Source organism: Astyanax mexicanus, chromosome 20 (genome assembly GCF_023375975.1).
Source record: "Astyanax mexicanus isolate ESR-SI-001 chromosome 20, AstMex3_surface, whole genome shotgun sequence".
Taxonomy (NCBI): domain Eukaryota; kingdom Metazoa; phylum Chordata; class Actinopteri; order Characiformes; family Acestrorhamphidae; genus Astyanax; species Astyanax mexicanus.
This window is the reverse complement of record NC_064427.1, coordinates 9,221,412-9,244,523: the sequence shown is the minus strand read 5'-3', so window position 1 is coordinate 9,244,523 and position 23,112 is coordinate 9,221,412. Positions and strand designations below refer to the sequence as shown.

Genomic DNA, 23,112 nt, shown 5'->3' with positions numbered 1-23,112 from the left:
TTTTTTTTATATTTATAAAAAAAAAACTTATTTTTTTAGGAAATAGTTCAACTTAATAGAGATAAATTGTTGCTGTTAAAAATGCATTTTCCAATAAAGGGAGTATTGGCAAAACTGGTTATAATGTTTATGTTAAGGTGGCGGGAGGTGGTGTCCGCAGCTGCTGAAAGTAACTAATAAAGTAACTTGTAAAGTAACTTAGTTACTTTTAAAATCAAGTAATCCATAAAGTAACTAAGTTACTTTTTAAAGGAGTAATCAGTAATCGGATTACTTTTTCAAAGTAACTATACCATCACTGGATGGATTATCACCAGACACCATTAGGAACCTCTACAACTTCATGCTGAGACCTTAGACATGTTACACGCTACTTCTGTATGTGTTACCCATAGCCGTCTACATTTTAATAATTTATTGTGTAATCATTTATCTTTCTTTCAAATAGCATTGCGATCTGACACTTCCTTCAGGGTGCAAGCATTTTTGCAATTATTTATTTGACTATGACTGTATAAGATATAGATTGATTCTTTAACTCCACTTAATATTACAGTTGATCACAATCAGGGAATAAGCTGCACATTTGTAAAACTTTGCTGCCACCAACTGGACAAGAGTTGCTACAAGAGTTAGAATAATCAAACTTTTGACTTAAACACATGTAATTTAAAAAGGGTTATCCAAGTGTTTTCAATTAAAATAATGTTTTTTTATTCTTAAGCACAACCATTTTAATTCATAGAGCATTTTAATTGTTAAATGATGCATCAAAAACAAGGGTAATCTTCTGTATATTTGGTGTTTTTATGAACGATTAAATAATCATGTTCAGTTTGGGTTTAGGAAAAATCAAATAATCTACTTCTTCCTTTGATTGGGTTGCACTTCTGTCCTTACTGTTGAACCTTAGTGCTGTTGTTGACACAGTAGATCATGCAATTCTGCTCCATAGACTAGAAAACCTTCTAAGAGTTAAAGGTTCTGTTGACAACACTCAATTATACATATATCAGCTTAATCACAAACAAGGACATATGTCTTGATAAAATAACACACTGTAATAACAGAAAAAAATGGATGACTCCATAGATAAAAAAAAATCGTACAAAACAGATGCTGTACTTTTAGATGCCACTACGGACAAAAAAACATAAATGCTAACGTTGTGGCAAACTACGGTTCCCACCTTTCAGAAATAAAAATAAGGGATGCCCACTTTGGCTCCTCAGGGCCATGACCATCACGGGCCCGACTCATGTGGGCAGAAGGGGTACATTTTATTTTGTGCCAGTAAAGGACGATCAAGAAAGCAATTAGTCATACTTAAATCTTGAAATGATTTATTACCAATGAACACATTCTCTCACAAACTGCAATTAATTCAGTCTTAAATTAAATCTGTTTGTGTGAAGTGTGCAAACATTGAAAAATATAAACTAAATAAATTGAGAACCTAATGTAACTTTCTTAAATGTAACTAGAGGTACTGTCTTTGAACCCTGGGGAAATTTTTATTTAAAAATCTTCTGCTTTATTCAAGTCAACTCAAGAAGCTTTAATTGTCATTCCATCTAAGTAAAAGTACACATTGCGTACCTCAAGCCATGGTGCAACCTGGCACAACAATACAATATAGACAGACAGCAGATGACTGTATGCTGCCTGTCATCCCAAACAGTTAAACCCGATAATAATACAATTAATGTAATGATCACTGAACATGATCACTTTGTATTCCACAAAATATAAATATATGAAAATAAGTACATGCAAAATGCAATTTTTTAAGGAAAACTTTTTATTAAGGGAGAGAAAAAAATCAAACCTACATGGCCCTTTGTGAAAAAGTGTTTGCCCCCACAGTTAAAACATGTCAATAAAAAAATGACTAGAACCTGCCAGACAAAGTGAAGCAGACCAAAGGATACCGAAAAACTAGACATCATGCCAATACCCAAAGAAATTCAGGAACAAATAAGATAAAAAAGAAATTATTTAGATCAGTCAGGAAAAGGTTATGAAGCCATTTTAACCCCAAGAGCGCAGCAACAACTCATCCAAGAGGTAATAATAATAATAATAATAATAATAATAATAATAATATGCTACTCTGTGGTGGATCTGCTGGGTCCTGACCACTGAAGAACACAGTGAAAGGGGGATAACAAAGTATGCAGAGAAACAGAAGGACTACAGTCTGTTTACAGCTACTGTATATTTAAAAGAGCTTATAAAATAGACAATGGATGCAAAAACAAGGAGGTAATCATAATATTCTGACTGGAATGTGTAATAATTAGACTCCAAACAGACATAGAATATGCATGTTTAATTTATGTTTCAGATTAAACAGAAAAAAAGTACTGTAAAAGTGTAGAATTATTATGGGTCTTATGCAGTGTACTGAAATGCAATGTTAGTGTCTAAAATAAGTGTAACATTTAAATAGATGTATTTAAAATATTTCGCATATAGAAAAAGTATGCTTTTCATGTATGCAGTATAATGGTACCGGGTTCCAGCTTTCACCTGTGTCAGTAAAAGCATTTTACATGGGAAAGAGCAGAAAACCATTGAAAGTGCAGAGGTTATCAATATTGTTATCATAAATTTGCCGACCAACTATGAGTTTTACATACACAAGATCCCCTTTCTCCAGCAGCAGACTGACACCATTTGATGCATACTCATTTCTCCCTTCATCTGGGTAATCAGACAAATGAAATATCTTCTCCTGGTTTTTAAATAAATCTACAGCTATCCAGTATATGCTATGACCAAATACATTTAATCTGAAGAAATAGACTCCTCTCAACGGGGCAGTGAAGACACCTGCAGCAAGAGAAACACCTGGATCAGTACAGAGGGCCTTGAGACCACCAAAGACAAAAAAACAGACTCTGCAAAACTGTGTATTTACCTGTGATCGGACTGTAGGCGTTCCCAATGTTTATGAATTCTTTCCTGAAAACCAGCATGGTGTCGACATTAAAAGGTCCATGGGTGTTAGATAGACCTGACCCAAATGAGAACGCCACCTTTGGGGTGTCTGTAAAAAAATAGATTTTGTTTAGCAATTTGATACTGAAATTATTGTGTAATGCTCAGCAAAAATAAATTAATTTATAGCTGCTTTACATACTTAAAATACTTGTAATGGAAACAGTTTTCAACATCTCAGTAAATATATATTTTACCATAAAATAACATCCAGGTTTACTATATACAATATTAACAACATAGCATGTTTTTAATGTTATGTGTGTTTCTGAAAAATGTCTTTGTCACAGTGATTTATGACACTGGTGTTATTAGTACATTTGTATGGCCTTCTATTGAAGTATTTCTAGCTCTGTTAAACTGCTGTTCATCAAGGAAGAAGCACCTTAATGGCCACTAAATTCACATTTCAAATGGGGAATGACCCTTTCATTTGTATTCACTTACTTTTATTCTCTTCTCTTAGAGCATCAACACCCAGTTCAGTAGAGGTCACTCTTTCCGTGAGCTCTGGAAAACACAGTATGATGTAAATTATCTAACTGACTAACCCAAATTTAGTCAAAGTCAACACAAAAGAGTGGAGACCAAAGAAAATGGTCATATTTTGGCTAACAAAGTTCAGGTAGGAGGGCTTCATATCAGACCAGTGACTGTAATCAATGATCATAATATTTAAAACTTGATTAAAAAAATATTTAAAAAAGATTAAAAAGACACATCTATATTTAATTTTCTGAGATCAATTCCTTATCCAAATCAAAAATGACCTATTAATTTATATTTACTTACTTTTATTCTCTTCTCTTAGAGCAGGGGTATTTCATTAGAATTCAGTATGGTCCAGTTAGAGAAAATTTCGACAGCCCAAGGTCCGGACCGATTTTAACTTGTGTTCTGATTCAGTGCTATATCTTGTAAGGTTGTTTCGAACTATGATGAAAAAAAATAAAATAAATAATAATAATAATAATAAATGCCTCTCTGGCCAGATTTTGTTTACATTCCTCACCTGTCTCTCTGTCACGCTCGGCATGACTTTAGTTTTCGCCCGTTTTCTTTTTTTTGCCCGTTCTTGGGCTCTCTCTCCTTATAAAGGCGAATTTTCACGGCCGCATGCTTTTTTAATCACAAATAATATTTTTTTTCTGTATTCTGTTTATTATTAGTTCCATTCAAGTAAAGGTGACTTTACAACCTAAACATGTTACTCTACATTACATTTACTTTTGTTAGAAAAAAATATGTGTGAAATGTCTGAATTATATACATATAACAAAAACTGATCAGTTATCACCTAATATAAAAAAATAATATAACAGATTTGATTATTATTATTATTATTATTATTATTATTATTATTATTATTATTATTATTATGTATTGGCATGTCAATTCTGTTGTATATTTACATTTTCTCCATTCTTTTTTTTTTTAACTTGGTAGCATTGGGTCCTGCGCTTTTCATTTTTTCTACTAAGCACCACTTAGGTGTCCTTTTATGAAAAAGAATGTAACTTTACATTTCATAGAGATTTTTGGCAGAAGTAAGACGTCAAGACATGTGATCTTACTGTGGTCGTACTGTGAACTACAAATGAACAGAAGTGTTTCTCAAACCTGTTCCTGCATATTCTACTGTATATTCCCACTGTTCTGCATATTCTAGAGCTTTCTCTGCTTTAAATGCACTTAATAAAGTAAGTGGTGGTATGATGTGTCTAATACACTGCTGGATATACATAATGATTGATTTTATCCATAGAGGGCTAAGGTATTTTAACAGGTGATGTCAAAGTGAGGTGCATTCTGGGTATCGGAGGCTGGAGATCACAGGTAGTGCTGAATGTAGGAGAAACAGGTGCCAGGTGTGACACAGCCACAAAATAATAGAAATTATTGTTCAAAACTCACTGTTTGTAGTTTCTAATACATATTACATTGTATGCTTTATGGTAGGATATTATTCTATTATGTTATTAGTTGTATTTTTTTTATAAACAAAAATGATTATCTCCTGATTTTGTAGGCAATAGGCCAGCATATAATCGTAAAATTAATCAAAAATAAAATAAAATTAAAAAAAAAACCTTATAAAAGGATATTACATGTTGGCACAGGACCTTTTGATTATAACTTTAAAATAGCACTTGTCTTAGTATAACATTTTATTTATATTCCTAAAAATCAGTGATTAATAAATGAACTGGGCGTTGGAAAAATGTAAACAAACCAGCTAAAATGTGTGTAATGCATTCAGTAGACAAGCTCTTCTTACTGAGTTTCAAAGGTCAGATTTGTAAATTGAAATTTCTGGACACCATCAGCCAGTCAGCATTCAGTAGGCATTTGACGGGCCTGTCACTGGCCAATCAGGATGAAACAAAAAAGTTTAGTTGGAATAAACAGCAAGCAAGGTGAGGAGGAGGAGCATATTCTTGGACTACAAAGTAATTTGATGAGATTTTAGATTGAAAAAAAATAGCTATGTTTTTGAGGCTAAACTCAGTATGCAATGTTGACCACACTGATGTGCAGAATTCTTTTTATAAACTTTGGTAACTAAAAAATGATCTGAACTTATTTATTTCATATAAAGCAGGCCTGTTTCATTTTAAACCAGTAGGAATCTGCATCAACAAAGCAAGGTTCATTTCTTGGCAAGGCGCCTGCAGGTATGCAGTCTTTTTTATCAAAAATGTTGTATTTAGTTTTTACCTGCATTCTCTTTTTTCAGCTCCTCAATCTGGCGCTCACTGTACTGTAGTTTCACCCTCTGCTCCACCACCATGTCCCTCAGCTCCCTCAGCTCAGTCCACACATCAAACTGGACAGTGGTTTGGTCTGTAAGTAATTCTGGTCTTTCCACATGGCTCTGGTTCTGAATCCGGTTCAGTCTGGGCTGCACATCTTCTGGGGCAGGCTGGTCATCACCTCTCTGGAGCTCAGCACAGGATATGCTGAACAAAAGCAGCACCACACTGACCCTCATTCTGACTTGTTTACTGTTTATAGAGTCTCTCACTGCTTTCCTTTTATACGCTCACGTTATACCCACACTGTTAGTGGGAGATGTTAGAACAGCTGCTTATATTTCAAGCTGTCCTTTAGATAAAACATGGGAAAATGTTCAGATGGTGCATATTAAAAACAAGGGTCAAGTCAAGTCGAGGGGCAACATATACAGAGACTTCAATGGTAGATAATTATTTATTGTATTTGTCTCTATCTGAAGAAATATAATATTGTTTTTCTATACTGCCAACTCTGTTAATACAAGTACATTTATTTAAATAACAAATACATAATAATAGAATTCATGTTCATCTGTTGATGACACCCAGCTTTATATGCCAAATAAAAAACCCTGCCTCAATAAAATAACAGATTGAAATAAAAAAAAAAGAATGACACACTTCTAAAGTCCTATTTCTAGGTCCCAATATTGAGAGGAGGATAAATGCTAATATTCTGGTAAACACAGATGCATTCTAAGTTATATCCGGCATCACTATGCTCTTTTATTTGATGCTTGATGCTTACTTCCATTTACACAATACTTCAAACATCAATCTATACTCGCAATAAAACATGCCCAAAAGCTGTTACACGCATTCATAAGGTGTGTCCCAATTCAGGGGCTGCATCCTTCACAGCCTACAGTATCCCAAGATTCATTGCGCGCCGGCTTATTTCAGCACGAAAAGGGCGGAGTCAGCAGAGGAGTCGGCTGTATTATGTAGTATATGTTGTATTATGTAGTTTATAGATATATAAATACTTATTTACAATACTATTTACATAAACTAAATAATATATCTGTGTGTATGTATTAATTAAGCAATAGAACACGAGAGGGAGTGTGTTATCGCGAAATATCATAACAAACTGTTGTATAAAAGCAATAGAACACGCAAGGTCGTGTGTTATCGCCTTTGGCTCGTGCCTGCGACCAAATCACAGCCGTGATGTTATTCGCGAATAACATCACCTCGAGTGTTCTATTGCTTTTATACAACAGTTTCTTTTTTTACTAAATAAATAAAGAAAATAAATCAAAGAACTTTAAGAAATTCAGTTTGAATATGCTTTAATATGGACTGAGCCTTGCGCCAAAAAGTAGTTCCACCACATCTTAACTACATACAGTGTATGGTTCAGGCAGACTAACACCACGAAAGTTAGCTTGAAAGCAAAATTGGGAATAAGTGAAGATGGTAACGTTAGGAGCGTGAAATAACGCTAATACTCTCCTCTCCTGCTCCGTGGAGTCGTCTTCAGGTGAAAGCCGCGAATTTTAGCATTTCTGCTTATTTTCCTGGGTGGTGTTGGTTTTAGCTAGCCGGCTGGACTGTGGTTAGGTTAGCGTAGCTTGCTTTAGCTCAGCATTAACTTAGCTTAGCCTAGCCTGGCTGGTTAGTGTTCTGGCTGTAAGACGGCATTAACCGAGCGATTTTCGTTCCCTTTTTTCCACGAAAGACGAGCCAGCGCTGCGGGCGAGCGTGCCGCGGCTGAGCGCTAGTCTGTGCTAAGCTAACGCTGCTGCGGGTGTCCTGTGTATATACGCCGTTACTCGGCAACTCGTCGGCGGAGAGATACAAGTTAAGTGTGAGAAGGCCGTGATGTTATCACAAAATATCATCACGGCTAGATCACTTCTCAACCAATCAGATTGTGAGGTCGGAACTAAGTGTTGTATAATGTATTATTTATCATTTATTTATAAGTATTGTTTAGTTTATATATATATATATATATATATATATATATATATATATATATATATATATATGTTCAGTTTCACCCCACATTTAAAATATTTTATATATATATATATATATATATATATATATATATATATATATATATATATAGTATATATATATTTATAAACTACATAATACTGTATATATATATATATATATATATAGAGAGAGAGAGAGAGAAAGTAAATAATACTTTATTCTAATTTATTCTCTTTTTTCCAACTTCATTTCAAACGCTCTTTTATTTGTTCATGTTCAGTTTCACCCCACATTTAAAATATTTTAGTAACTGCACAGTTCATTAACCTGGACTTAATTAATTTGGTATTTTGTGGTCTGAAGCAAAACGATAATCAAAATCTCTGCCTCATTTCTCAGCTCTGACTTTGGTTGTAGGGGGTAAAATCTCTAACAGGAAACAGGAAGTAATCCGTAGGGTAGGCTGTCCCATTTCAGTATTGCCATCGCAGCGTACCCATCCTTCGAAGGACGCACCTTCGTAGACCACGTCCTTCGAAGGATGCAGCCCCTGAATTGGGACACACTCATAGTGTGCAGTACTGTACTATTGCAATGCACTTTTGACCGGACGTTTAACTAAATTATTAAATAAGCTACAGAATATTCAGAAAACAGCATTAAGAGTAAAGAAAATATTAAAAAAAAACATACTTACACTGGTTATTCATAAAATTCTGCATATATTATAAAATTACTTAAAATCCTCACAATGCTTTGGCCCTGCAGTATCTTGAGGAACTCCTAAAACCTTACAAGCTTCCCTGTCTCTGCTGAACAAAAGCATCTTCACAGCATAATCCTACCACCACCATGCTTCACAGTGGGGATGGTTTGTTCAGGGTGTGGTCTCATCTGACCACAGCACCTTCTTCCACATGTTTGCTGTGTCCCCTACATGCCTTGTGGCAAATGACAGTTCTTATGTCTTTCTTTCAGGCATGTTTGGTGCCCTTTTGTCAAATATGTATATATATTTTTTTGTAAATAAAAATAAGTGTATGTGTGAAAGCCATACCCGTTTTGGCCGAGAAACTACCGTATTTTTACCCCTCTTTCCCGCCATCTTCACATATTAGTATTTTCCAAGAAATTTCCCGTATTATGTACAAAAAAATTAGGAGACAGGCCACTGACTGCTGTGTGAAGGTAAAATCTCTTAACGCCAATTACGGTGCAAGAATAAAGTCCCGCCTTTTAGGAGAAACAGCCAATCAGCTTGCTGGTTTTGAGGCGCATGGAGTCAGTGTGAGTGGATAAGCAGGCAATAACTACTTTCTGATCAGCCAATAACTATTTAATTTTTTAAACTGTGTTTATTAATTTAGGATTGCAGGACTGTCAGCTATAATAAATGAAAATCCATTTAGCTAACTAGTTAGCTAGAAGCTGGATATTGTGGATAGCAAGAACTTAGTACAATACTCTATGTTGGTAGTTTAAAGCAGTTTCTTAATCCTCATCAAGGCCCTAAAATTGTGTTTTCCATCTAATCTAACTGCTCATCTAATAAGCAATCCTTTATTGAGTTTATCTGTTAAAATCTCTTAGCCCCCTATGGATCATAAATCAATCATTATGTATATCCAGCAGTGTATTAGACACACCATACCACCACTTACTTTATTAAATGCCTTTAAAGCAGAGAAAGCTGTAGAATATGCAGAATAGTGGGAGTATGCAGTAGAATATGCAGGAACAGGGCTGAGAAACACTGATCTAACGTGACTTCTGTTCATTTGTAGTTCACACTAAGACCACAAATCAACTGGTTATATTGTAAGGTATTTTCCTTTTTGCCTTTGAGCACCTGCCCCTCTAAAGGTCTCTGCACAGCCCTGCTTTGTTTTAACAATGGTTTCCTTCTTGCCACTCTTCCATAAAGGCCAGATTTGAGGAGTGCATAACTTATAGTTGTCCTGTCGACCAGTGGCGGATGCTGGTCTTTCAAGGAGGGGAAGCTCAATTTCGGCCTTTCATCTTAACATATGTCGTTTTATTTATACGTAAATTCTACTCTCCCTGAGATTTTTTTTTTTTTTGTAAACAAAAGGCATTATTTTCAAGTTTTCACTACACAACAAAAAGGTACCCATTCTTTACATTGAACAATTACATAAAAAAGACGCTATAACATGAATAAATATAAAATGATCAGTAAAAAAAACATTACGCAAAATCTTTAAAGTTGGTAAAGGAAAAAAATGCAGGTAAATTTATTTCCTTTTTAAACAGTTTTAATTTCCTTGAATAATCCCTTTAATATTTTTTAATTATTTTTAATGATAACACAATACTTACTACTGGTGCCTGTTAATTTAAGTCCTGAGATAGTTTCATCAAGAGGAATGGCCATCAGTACATTTTATTTGTTACAGCACTTCCAGTCAGCCAGCTCACTTTATCACACCAGGACAGCTGAAAAGACCTGTTACTTTTCCCCACCTTTTACACCAAATTAATCTGAGCAGTTGATCTGCCCTGCTGTTTAACTCATAAGTTTTTCTTTGTAAGGAAGAATATCTAATGGCTTCTCCAAAATCCGTCCACAACATTAAAACTGTCTGACATTATGTGCAGCTTGCACTGGCACGAGGCGAGTGAGAAGCGTGTCCGTCTGTGAGCGCTGATTCGCTCATTTCGCTGTCAATCAAAAAGGGACTCCGCCTCAGACAGATCATCCAATCATCATGCAGAAGCTGAGCGTCCGGGCAGGCCGAGGCCAGCCCACTGCTCCATAGACCCCCAGAGACGCTGAGCGTCCGATGGGCGGGACAAAGCCCAGCATTTATCCAATGACTCGTCTCGTTTCGCCGCGCACGCGTGCTCCGCTATTGAGCTCTGTGGACGCTCAGCGTCCGCACTGTTTAAAGCGGCGCTGTGGGAATGAGTGAGAGGAAAGCCGTGGCGTTACCAGTGATAAGAAGCTGATTCTGAACTAAGTTCAGCGCCTTGTAGCGCATATTTAATCAGTGACATGTACACACAATAGTATATATTTAATCACTTTTTTTTTTTTTACATTTTAAGGGAAGCTGAGCTTCCCTTGCAGTCTTAGAGCAATCGCCACTGCTGTCAACAGATTCTCCCACCTGGGCTGTGGATTTCTGCGGCTCCTCCAGAGTGATTATTGGCCTCTGACCACTCTCCTTGCTCGATCTGTCAGTTTGGGTGGACGACGATGTCTTGGTTGGTTTGCAGTTGTAGAATACATTTTCCTTTTTTGAATGATGAATTGAACAGAGCTCTTTGGAATGCTTAAAGCTTGGTACATGTTTTCTATAACCTAACCCTACTTTAAACTTCTCCACACCTTTATCTCTGACCTGTGTGGTGAGTTCCTTTGTCTTCATGATGCTGTTTGTTCACTAGTGTTGTCTAACAAACTACTGAGACCTTCACAAAACAGGTGTATTTATACTGAGACTAAATTATACACAGCTGCACTCTATTAACTTATTCAGTGACTTCTGAAGGCAATTGATTTCACTTGGTTTTATGTAGGGGTTAAGTGAAGAGGCTAAATACTTTTGCACATCACACTTTTCAGATTTTTATTTTTTTATTACAATTTACCATGTATAACTTTCATTTCACTTCACAATTAAGTGCTACTTTGTGTTGGTCTATCCCTAAAAATTCTCAATAAAATTAATTTAAGTTTGTTTGTAAGGTGTATGAATACTTTTGCAAGCCACTGTACACACTGCGCACAAGGCGCATGCTTACCATCAATTCCCTTTGTTAATAAAAATGATGGAGGAAGAGCATTCTGTGCCAAGCATGTGTTTTAGGGACAGTTAAAGGAATGATTAATTTTGAAACCTCCAGATGGACCACAGATGTCCTTTTCCTTTTTTCATTGTAGTTTTATTATTATCTGACCGTTTTTTAATTTATGCATCAAGATCACCCATAATTATTAATATAATTGTGTAAAAAAATGAGCACACCCCATTAGGTATCTAGCTTTTTGTTTCAAAGTACAAATGTATCAACATTTGGTGTCCATTCAAACAACATATATAAATGAAGGTAATATAATTGCAGCAAAAATATTTGAAAATGTTTTATTTTATTTTTTATTTTATTTATTTAATATATGTATAATATTTATATATATAGCCATCTACCAGTCATTGACATAAACTGAGAGAAAGTTTTTTCCAGTCTTGTAGGTGGACAACAAGCAACCTTTCCCCAGTTTTAGCTTAATTTAATTTACATCTAAGTTTTTATGAAAGTATGTATAAACCAGACATTAATTATGAAATATGTCATAATTAATATCTGGCTGTGTTTATAAATAATTATAGACACCCAATATGCAATTTTAAAGCTTAGAATCTCTGCTTTTCAGTTATCTAGCCTATTTAGCTGTATATCCTTTCAGAAAATAAACATTTAGGGCGAAATATGCCTTGTTTATTAGAATTATGATTCATAATTACCATATTTGCGTTTTCTGTACGTGTTATATTCAGTGTTGGGCACGTTACTTTGAAAAAGTTACTAGTTACTTCTCCAAAAAGAGTTACTAACGGAGTTACTCCACTATAAAAGTAACTAGTTACCAGTAAAAGTAACTATTGCCTTACTTTTATGTTATTCGTCCCGTAAAAAAAAAGAACAAAAGAAAATACATTATGTAATTACTATTATTATTAGAAAAATAACAAGTGAAAATAAACCCAAAATGTTGACAAAAATATAATCTAATGAATTTCAAAAAAAAGAAACGAAAAACTCCACACAACCAAAGAAAATTACTAAGACTTGTAATACTTAAAAAAAACCCGGAAAAAGCTAATTCGCGTCTGGGGATGAAATTAAACAAACCAAACCACGCTCAAAGGAAAATGTATATTTAAACAAAACAAAAGAATGGACAAAAACAACAATCTAATGACCGTTAAAATGGTATTAATATAACAGTTTAACAGCTGGATTAAACAGCTTCACCAAGGAGGAAAAGAGAACACAGCAGCGCCACAGGTACTGGAGCAGCTTTCTCCTTTGGAGAAAGAAAATACCATTCCAAGTTTAAATCTCTATAATATCTAACCAGTGAAAGGGAACAGTTTATATTTTACATGGTGATTCCTAATGGATCTGAAAAAAAAAAAAAATAGAAAATCTAAGTAATATTAATTCATAAAATTCTTTTTTTACCTTTTAAATCTTTATCTGATTTAAATTTGAATGAAACATGTTTAAGTGAAGGGTGTTCTGTTAACTTACCCACATATACTTAAACTTATATGCAATAAAAAGGCATTGTAAGAGCTAGCTGCTGTTTTATTTATTCTAATTCCTCCTCCATGGAAATAGTGGGCCGGATTTGGGCATGAAACTCCCGGGTTGAAAAAGGGGCCAACTCCGGCCCTGAATGATGCACACTATGTAAATTACTTGTGTATTTACCTCCATAGTTCAAACTATGGTTTGGAAAACACCTGCATCGCAACTTCATCAAGTAGACTATGCAAGTTAGAAACATGCTTAGCAGCTACACCTTTGGAAAATGCACCCTAGAGTGTGTTTCCTGTACAAGAATGGTGCCTAGAGCGTTAATCTAACTAACATCTTATCTAGATAGATAGATAGATAGATAGATAGATAGATAGATAGATAGATAGATAGATAGATAGATAGATAGATAGATAGATAGATAGATCCCCGAGGGGAAATTCTAGAACAGGGGTCCTAGCGATAAGATGTGCTGATTACATCTATTCTTAATTAGTTAAGCATTTTACATGGGAAAGAGCAGAAAACCATTGAAAGTGCAGTGGTTATTAATGTCATCAAAAATATGCCAACCAGCTAAGAGTTTAACATACACAAGATCTCCTTTCTCCAGCAGCAGACTGACACCATTTGATGCATACTCATTTCTCCCTTCATCTGGGTAATCAGACAAATGAAATATTTTCTCTTGGTTTTTAAATAAATCTCCACCTGTCCAGTATGTGCTACCACCAAATACATTTAATCTGAAGAAATAGACTCCTCTCAACGGGGCAGTGAAGACACCTGCAGCAAGAGAAACACCTGGATCAGTACAGAGGGCCTTGAGACCACCAAAGACAAAAAACCCAGACTCTGTAAAACTGTGTAGTTACCTGTGATCGGACTGTAGGCGTTCCCAATGTTTATGAATTCTTTCCTAAAAACCAGCATGGTGTCGGCATTAAAAGGTCCAATAGTGCCAGATACACCTGAACCAAATGAGAACGCCACCTTTGGAGTGTCTGTTAAGAAAAAAAAAAGATTTTGTTTAGCAATTTGATACTGAAATTATTGTGTAATGCTCAGCAAAAATAAATTAATTTATAGCTGCTTTACATACGTAAAATACTTCGTAATGTGAACAGCTTTCAACACGTCAGTGAATATATTTTAGTATAAAAGAGCATTAAGGCCTAACTTTCAGATCCACTATATACAATATATACTATTACTATATACAATATTAACAATATAGCACGTTTAAATGTTATGTGTGTTTCTGAAAAATGTTTTTGTGTGATATATGACACTGGTGTTATTAGTACATTTGTATGGCCTTCTATTGAGGTATTTCTAGCGCTGTTAAACTGCTGTTCATCAAGGAAGAAGCACCTTAATTCCCACTAAATTCACATTTCAAATGGGGAATGACCCATTCATTTCTATTTACTTACTTTTATTCTCTTCTCTTAGAGCTTCAACACCCAGTTCAGTAGAGGTCACTCTGCCCGTGAGCTCTGGAAAACACAGTATGATGTAAATTATCTAACTGACTAAACCAAATTTAGCCTCATTAAATTACTGTTTAGGAACCACGTCTGTTTATTCTTAAGCCAACAAAAGAGAGAGGAGATCAAAGAAAATGGTTATGTTTTGGATAACAGAGTTCAGGTAGGAGGGCTTCATATCAGACCAGTGACTGTTATCAATGATCATAATATTTAAAACACTACATGAAAAATTTATAAACAATTAATAAAAAAAGGCACATTTATATTTAATTTTCTGAAATGAAAAAAATATATATAAATATTTTCAAATTTAAATATCATCCTGAATTCCTAATCCAAATGGAGAATGACCCATTCATTTATATTTACTTACCTTTATTCTCTTTTCTTAGAGCATCAACACCAAGTTCAGTAGAGGTCACTTTCAGTTCAGTAGAGGTCACTCTCACTTCAGTAGAGGTCACTTTCTCTGTGAGCTCTAAAAAAACACAATATAATGTAAACTAACTAACTGACTAACCCAAATTTACCCTCACTTAACCACTGTTTAGGAAGCAGGTCTGTTTATTCTTAAGCCAATAAGAGAGTGGAGACCAAAGACAATTGTCATATTTTGGCTAACAGAGTTCAGGTAGGAGGGCTTCATATAAGACCAGGGATATGGTGTGACACCAATGACTGTTATCAATGATCAGAATATGCAAAACACTACATGGAAAATTGATAAACTATCAAAAAGTTTAAAAAGACACACCAATATTTAATTTTCTGAAATAAATTCCTAATCCCAATAAAGAATTACCTATTCATTTGTATTTACTTACTTTTATTCTCTTCTTTTAGAGCATCAACACCAAGTTCAGTAGAGGTCACTTTCAGTTCAGTAGAGGAAACTCTTGCTTCAGTAGAGGTCACTTTCAGTTCAGTAGAGGTCACTCTCCCTGCCAGCCCTGTAAAACACAATAAAAATTAAACTGTTTGATTGACTAAATGAGAACAATTAGAGGAATGGCTGCAGAGCTGCAATCAATCTAGATCCATCTGAAATACTACTGCTATATATTTACACAACAACAATTACTTATTTGATATTTTCATTGCACCTTAAATACTGAAGCAGTTATAGCTGTCTGGGCGAAACTGTTGCACCCTTTAAGGTGACACACAACTGCAAGCTGGAGAATAAACAGCTATGATGGCATTTTTTTCTTCTATTCTACCTTAAGTGCTGCAGATCTTATAAAAGTATTGTTCATCAGCTGATTATTTGATTTTTCTGTTCCACTTGAAATAGTGAAGGCATTACATTCAAGTACCATTTGTTTTTACTGGTATTTGTACATCTGCATTGTTAAATATGTTCATATTCTTGAAATATTAATAACACTCTGACTCTTTGAGGAACAGTCTAGGGGAATTTTCTTTAGTAATCATATAATAGTATAAACATTTGTTTGGAAAAAAAAGAATGTGTGGTGACCCAGTTTAAATTAACCTAATAATTAATTACAGTATTAAATAAATCTCAGGTGCACTGTTTAAGTTTGTAAGTAGAGGTGATCATCGGCCAGTACAAGCCCTGTAAAAAGTAAAAGCTGAAGGTTTTACAAATTAGGTCATCAGAAATGTATTCAATCTTGTGTTTTCCAAAATGATAGAAATGATAGTTTAAAACACACTGTTTGTAGTTTCTAATACATATTACATTACATCCTTTTATGTGGAAATATATTTTTCTATTCAATAATTAGTTGTTTTTTTTATAAAGATAAAATGATTATCTCCTGATTTTGTAGGCAATAGGCCAGCATATAATCATACAATTAATAAAAAAATAATAAAATAAAAATAACCTTATAAAAGAATATTACATTTTCGCAAAGGACCTTTTAATTATAACTTTGAAATAGCACTTTTCTTAGTATAACATTTTATTCATATAAAACAGCTAAAATGTGTGTAATGCATTCAGTAGACAAGCTCTTCTTACTGAGCTTCAAAGGTCAGATTCGTAAATTGAAATTTCTGGACACCGTCAGCCAGTCAGCATTCAGTAGGCATTTGGCGGGCCTGTCACTGGCCAATCAGGAAGAAACTTAAACGGTTGTGTTGGAATAAACAACAAGCAATGCAATGATGAGGAACCTATTCTTGGACTACAAAGTAATTTGACAAGATTTCAGATAAAAAAGCCATATTTTTAAGGCCAAACTGAGGTGCAGAAGCAAAAAATATTAGGATAATTTTTTAATAAACTTTGGTAACTAAAAATTATGATCTGAACTTATTTATTTCATATAAAGCAGGCCTGTTTCATTTTAAACCAGTAGGAATCTGCATCAACAAAGCAAGGTTCATTTCTTGGCAAGGCAAGAAATGAAGCTTTTCATCAAAAAATTGTATTTAGTTTTTACCTGCATTCTCTTTTTTCAGCTCCTCAATCTGGCGCTCACTGTACTGTAGTTTCACCCTCTGCTCCACCACCATGTCCCTCAGCTCCCTCAGCTCAGTCCACACATCAAACTGGACAGTGGTTTGGTCTGTAAGTAATTCTGGTCTTTCCACATGGCTCTGGTTCTGAATCCGGTTCAGTCTGGGCTGCACATCTTCTGGGGCAGGCTGGTCATCACCTCTCTGGAGCTCAGCACAGGATATGCTGAACAAAAGCAGCACCACACTGACCCTCATTCTGACTTGTTTACTGTTTATAGAGTCTCTCACTGCTTTCCTTTTATACGCTCACGTTATACCCACACTGTTAGTGGGAGATGTTAGAACAGCTGCTTATATTTCAAGGCTGTCCTTTAGATAAAACATGGGAAAATGTTCAGATGGTGCATATTAAAAACAAGGGACAACATGGTCTGATATACAGAGACTTCAATGGTGATTAATAATTTATTGCATCTTTCTCTATCTGAAGCAATATAATATTCTGTTAAATACAAGTACATTTATTTAAATAACAAATTCCTAATAATAGAATTCATGTTCATCTGTTGATGACACCCAGCTTTATATAAATAAAAAACCCTGCCTCAATAAAATAACAGATTGTCTCAAAGAAAAAAAAAAAGGATGACACACTTCTAAAGTCCTATTTCTAGGTCTCAATATTGAGAAGAGGACTAATGCTAATATTCTGATAAACACCGATGCAAGTTATATTTGGCATCACTCTACCATCAATCTATCACAATACTTCAAACATCAATCTATACACGCATTCATAGTGTGCAATACTGTACTATTGCAACGCACTTTTGAACGGAAGTTCCAGTAAATTAAATAAGCTCCAGTTTATTCAGAACTCAGCAGTAAGAGTGAAGAAAATATATATAAAAAAACATACTTACACTGGTTACCCATTAAATTCTGCATATATTATAAAATGACTTAAAATCCTTCCAATGCTTTGGCCCTGCAGTATCTTGAGGAACCCCTGAAACCTTACAAGCTTCCCTGTCTCTGCTGAACAAAAGCATCTTCACAGCATAATCCTACCACCACCATGCTTCACAGTGGGGATGGTTTGTTCAGGGTGTGGTCTCATCTGACCACAGCACCTTCTTCCACATGTTTGCTGTGTCCCCTACATGCCTTGTGGCAAACGACAGTTCTTATGTCTTTCTTTCAGGCATGTTTGGTGCCCTTTTGTCAAATTTGCTGGTTTTGTGGCGCATGGAGTCAGTGTCAGTGGATAAGCAGGCAATTACTACTTTCTGATCAGCCAATAACTATTTAATTTTTTAAACTGTGTTTATTAATTTAGGATTGCAGGCTTGCTGTAAGCTATAATAAATGAAAATCCATTTAGCTAACTAGTTAGCTAGAAGCTGGATATTGTTGATAGCAAGAGCTTAGTTCAATACTCTATACTCTTAGTACAAAACTTGGTAGTTTAAAGCCGTTTCGTAACCCTAATCACTGCCCTAAAATTGTGTTTTCTATCTAATCTAACTGCTCACCTAATAAGCAATCCTTTATTGAGTTTATCTGTTAAAATCTCTTAGCCCCCTATGGATCATAAATCAATCGTTATGTATATCCAGCAGTGTATTAGACACACCATACCACCACTTACTTTATTAGGTGTCTTTAAAACAGAGAAAGCTCTTGAATATGGAGAACAGTGGGAGTATGCAGTAGAATATGCAGGAACAGGGCTGAGAAACACTGATCTAACGTGACTTCTGTTCATTTGTAGTTCACACTAAGACCACAAATCAACTGGTTATATTGTAAGGTATTTTCCTTTTTGACTTTGAGCACCTGCCCCTCTAAAGGTCTCTGCACAGCCCTGCTTTGTTTTAACAATGGTTTCCTTCTTGCCACTCTTCCATAAAGGCCAGATTTGAGGAGTGCATAACTTATAGTTGTCCTGTCGACAGATTCTCCCACCTGGGCTGTGGATTTCTGCGGCTCCTCCAGAGTGATTATGGGCCTCTGACCAGTGCTCTTCTTGCTCGATCTGTCAGTTTGGGTGGACGGCCATGTCTTGGTTGGTTTGCAGTTGTAGAATACATTTTCCTTTTTTGGATGATGAATTGAACAGTGCTCCTTGGGATGCTTAAAGCTTGGGATATGTTTTTTATAACCTAACCCTACTTTAAACTTCTCCACACCTTTATCTCTGTCCTGTGTGGTGAGTTCCTTGGTCTTCATGATGCTGTTTGTTCACTAGTGTTGTCTAACAAACTACTGAGACCTTCACAAAACAGGTGTATTTATACTGAGACTAAATTATACACAGCTGGCAATTGATTGCACTGAGTTTTATCTAGGGGTTAAGTGAAGAGGCTAAATACTTTTGCACATCACACTTTTCAGATTTTTATTTGTATTTATTTTTATTTTTTTATTACAATTTACCATGTATAACTTTCATTTCACTTCACAATTAAGTGCTACTTTGTGTTGGTCTATCACAAAAAAATCTCAATAAAATTAATTTAAGTTTGTTTGTAAGGTGACAGAATGTAAACAAAGTTTAAGGTGTATGAATACTTTTGCAAGCCACTGTACACACTGCTCACAAGGCACATGCTTACCATCAATTCCCTTTGTTAATAAAAAATGATGGAGGAAGAGCATTCTCTTATAAAGCTTTCAAACTTTGGTATAAACTCTCTGTTAATCTACTGATGTACTGATAAAATGTTACCACTATTTATGCACTACTTTGATTATGTTATACCACTGTTCTGTTAAAACACACAACATACACCACAGGCCAAAAGTTTGGACACACCTTCTCTTTTTCAATGCGTTTTCTTTATTTTCATGACTATTTACATTGTGGATTCTCACTGAAAAGCATCAAAACTATGAATGAACACGTGGAGTTTTGTACTTAACAAAAAATTATATTCTGGTTTCTTCAAAATAGCCACCCTTTGTTCTGATTACTGCTTTGCACGCTCTTGGCATTATTCTCTCAACGAGATTCAAGAGGTAGAGTCACCTGAAATGGTTTTCCAACAGTCTTGAAGGAAGCTTCCCAGAGGTGTTTATTAGCACTTGTTGCCCCTTTGCCTTCTTCACTCTGCGGTCCAGCTCACCCCAAACCATCTGGATTAGGATCAGGGGCCAGCTCATTTAAGTACATAAAACTCCACATGTGTTCGTTCATAGTTTTGGTGCCTTCAGTGAGAATCTACAATGTAAATAGTCATGAAAATAAAGAAAACGCATTGAATAAGAAGGTGTGTCCAAACTTTTGGCCTGTACTGTACATAACTAAGCTTTTGTTTTGATTGATGTTTCTGTAAATTTCAGCTGTATTTATTTGATTAAATGCAGTCATTGTATTACTAATAATAACCTGTACAGTATATAAAACAGGTCTGTTTGACAGCAACATGCAGCAACACCAAGGAAAAGGAATAAAAGTAAATATGTGTACTTGTGTATGCATGTTATGATCACATGCATGAATACATTAAGTGTTTTTGATTCCAACTGTGTACATATATATATACAACCTGTGTTAGAACGTCCCAGATGATCAGCAATCAGACCGTTTTTTAATTTATGCATCAAGATCAACCATAATTATTAATATAATTGTGTAAAAAAATGAGGACACCCCATTAGGTATCTAGCTTTTTGTTTCAAAGTATAAATGTATCAACATTTGATCTTTATTCAAACAGCAGATATAAATTAAGGTAATGTAATTGCTGCAAAAATATTTGAATTTTTTTTTATTAGATTTATTTAATATATGTATAATATTTATATATATCCATCTACCAGTCTTTGACATAAACTGAGAGAAAGTTTTTCCAGTCTTGTAGGTGGACAACAAGCAACCTTTCCCCAGTTTTAGCTTAATTTTATTTACATCTAAGTTTTTATGAAAGTATGTATAAACCAGACATTAATTATGAATACAGGTGTTGATACACTGCCAGGCCAAAAAAAAAAAATCACCACCTGGAATGAACTAAGCAAATGATCTGAGGTTGCTGCTGTTGGTCAGGTCTAGGTTCAGCAATTGTGAAAGAGTGGTTCAGATGGACCACCACAGAGTCCAGACCTTAACCTCACTGAGAATCTTTGGTATGTGCTGGAGAAGGCTTTGTGCAGTGGTCAGACTCTACCATCATCAATGCTGCAAGATCATGATGAAAAATTAATGCGACACTGGATTGAAATAAATCTTGTTACGTTGCAGAAGCTTATTGAAACCATGCCACAGTGAAAGTGTGCAACATTCAAAACTAAAGGCGAGATTAAAGGTGAGACTGCAGGTCAACAGCTGTAGTTGGAACTACTCAGCTGAACCTAAGTGGTTGTGAACGTTCAGTGGAACTAGAGTTTCATTAATGATGTATGTAAATTACATACATACACACTATGTAAATTACTTGTGTATTTACCTTCATAGTTCCAACTATAGTTTTGAAAACACCTGCATCGCAACTTCATCAAGTAGACTATGCAAGTTAGAAACATGCTTAGCAGCTACACCTTTGGAAAGTGCACCCTAGAGTGTGTTTCCTCTACAATAATGGTGCCTAGTGCATTAATCTAACTAACATCTTATCTACGACCAGGGGTCCCAGTGATAAGATGTGCTGTGTCCATCTTTTCTTCGTCAGTAAAGCATTTTACATGGGAAAGAGCAGAAAACCATTGAAAGTGCAGTGGTTATCATTGTTATCAGAAATTTGCCGACCAGCTATGAGTTTAACATACACAAGATCGCCTTTCTCCAGCAGCAGACTGACACCATTTGATGCATACTCACTTATCCCTTCATCTGGGTAATCAGTCAAATGAAATATTTTCTCTTGGTTTTTAAATAAATCTCCAGCTAGCCAGGATGTGCTACTAGAACCATATACATTTAATCTGAAGAAATAGACTCCTCTCAATGGGGCAGTGAAGACACCTGCAGCAAGAGAAACACCTGGATCAGTACAGAGGGCCTTGAGACCACCAAAGACAAAAAACAGACTCTGCAAAACTGTGTATTTACCTGTGATCGGACTGTAGGCGTTCCCAATGTTTATGAGTTCTTTCCTAAAAACCAGCATGGTGTCGACATTAAAAGGTCCATGGGCGCCAGATACACCTGAACCAAATGAGAACGCCACCTTTGGAGTGTCTGTTAAGAAAAAAAAAATCAGATTTTGTTTAGCAATTTGATACTGAATTATTGTGTAATGCTCAGCAAAAATAAATTAATGTATAGCTGCTTTACATACGTAAAATACTTCATAATGTAAACAGCTTTCAAAACATCAGTAAATATATTTTAGTATAAAAGAGCATTAAGGCCTAACTTTCAGATCCACTATATACAATATATACTATTACTATATACAATATTAACAATATAGCATGTTTAAATGTTATGTGTGTTTCTGAAAAATGTTTTTGTGTGATATATGACACTGGTGTTATTAGTACATTTGTATGGCCTTCTTTTGAGGTTTTTCTAGCTCTGTTAAACTGCTGTTCATCAAGGAAGAAGCACCTTAATGGCCACTTAATTCACCCATTCATTTGTATTTACTTACTTTTATTCTCTTCTCTTAGAGCTTCAACACCCAGTTCAGTAGAGGTCACTCTTCCTGTGAGCTCTGGAAAACACAATAAATTGTAAACTATCTTACTGCCTAAACCAAATTTAGCCTCATTAATTCACTGTTTAGGAACCACGTCTGTTTATTCTTAAGTCAAGTTAAGTCAAGTCAAGTCAAGTAGTTTTATTGTCAATACTGCATATGTACAGGACATACAGAGAATTGAAATTACGTTACTCTGCTTCCCAATTTTACAGCAGGTACAGATAATAGATATAATAAAAGAAAGAATGGGAGACACTATGTGTACAATACAGCAGGGATACAAATACATGACAGAAACAAGGTGCAGTAGTGGTGGGGGAGAAATAGATATATAAATATAAGTAAAAAGAAATAAGATATATAATCTAAACTAGTGGGAGAAACTATATGTACAAAACAACAAGACACAATAAACATAAGTAAGACGAAAGACAATAGTGCAATATTGACGGCGATTGAGATGTAATGACAGTATAAATATAAATAGAACCCGTATAACGG

The 23,112-nt window shown here is 35.1% G+C and overlaps 1 protein-coding gene across 3 annotated transcripts; it reads right to left on the bottom strand.

Annotated features, from left to right (window-relative positions):
* Positions 1-2,407: 2,407 nt before the first annotated feature.
* On the bottom strand, positions 2,408-22,617 carry LOC103022678 (complement C1q-like protein 2). Of its 3 annotated transcripts, XM_049468977.1 has the most exons (6): positions 16,945-17,241; positions 15,355-15,480; positions 14,474-14,536; positions 3,451-3,513; positions 2,924-3,052; positions 2,408-2,835 (listed from the first exon to the last, which is right to left on the bottom strand). In XM_049468977.1, exons 1-6 carry the CDS (start codon positions 17,216-17,218, stop codon positions 2,552-2,554), a joined length of 939 nt encoding a protein of 312 aa, XP_049324934.1. In that variant the 5' UTR covers positions 17,219-17,241; the 3' UTR covers positions 2,408-2,551. The 3 variants fall into 3 exon arrangements, 2 of the variants coding, with proteins under 2 accessions (XP_049324934.1, XP_049324935.1); XM_049468978.1 differs by lacking the exons at positions 2,408-2,835; positions 2,924-3,052; positions 3,451-3,513 and adding exons at positions 12,191-13,823; positions 13,913-14,041 and having other exon boundaries at positions 16,945-17,250; XR_007427492.1 differs by lacking the exons at positions 2,408-2,835; positions 2,924-3,052; positions 3,451-3,513; ... (1 more) ...; positions 15,355-15,480; positions 16,945-17,241 and adding exons at positions 12,191-13,823; positions 13,913-14,041; positions 22,561-22,617.
* Between the last annotated feature and the right edge of the window lie 495 nt (positions 22,618-23,112).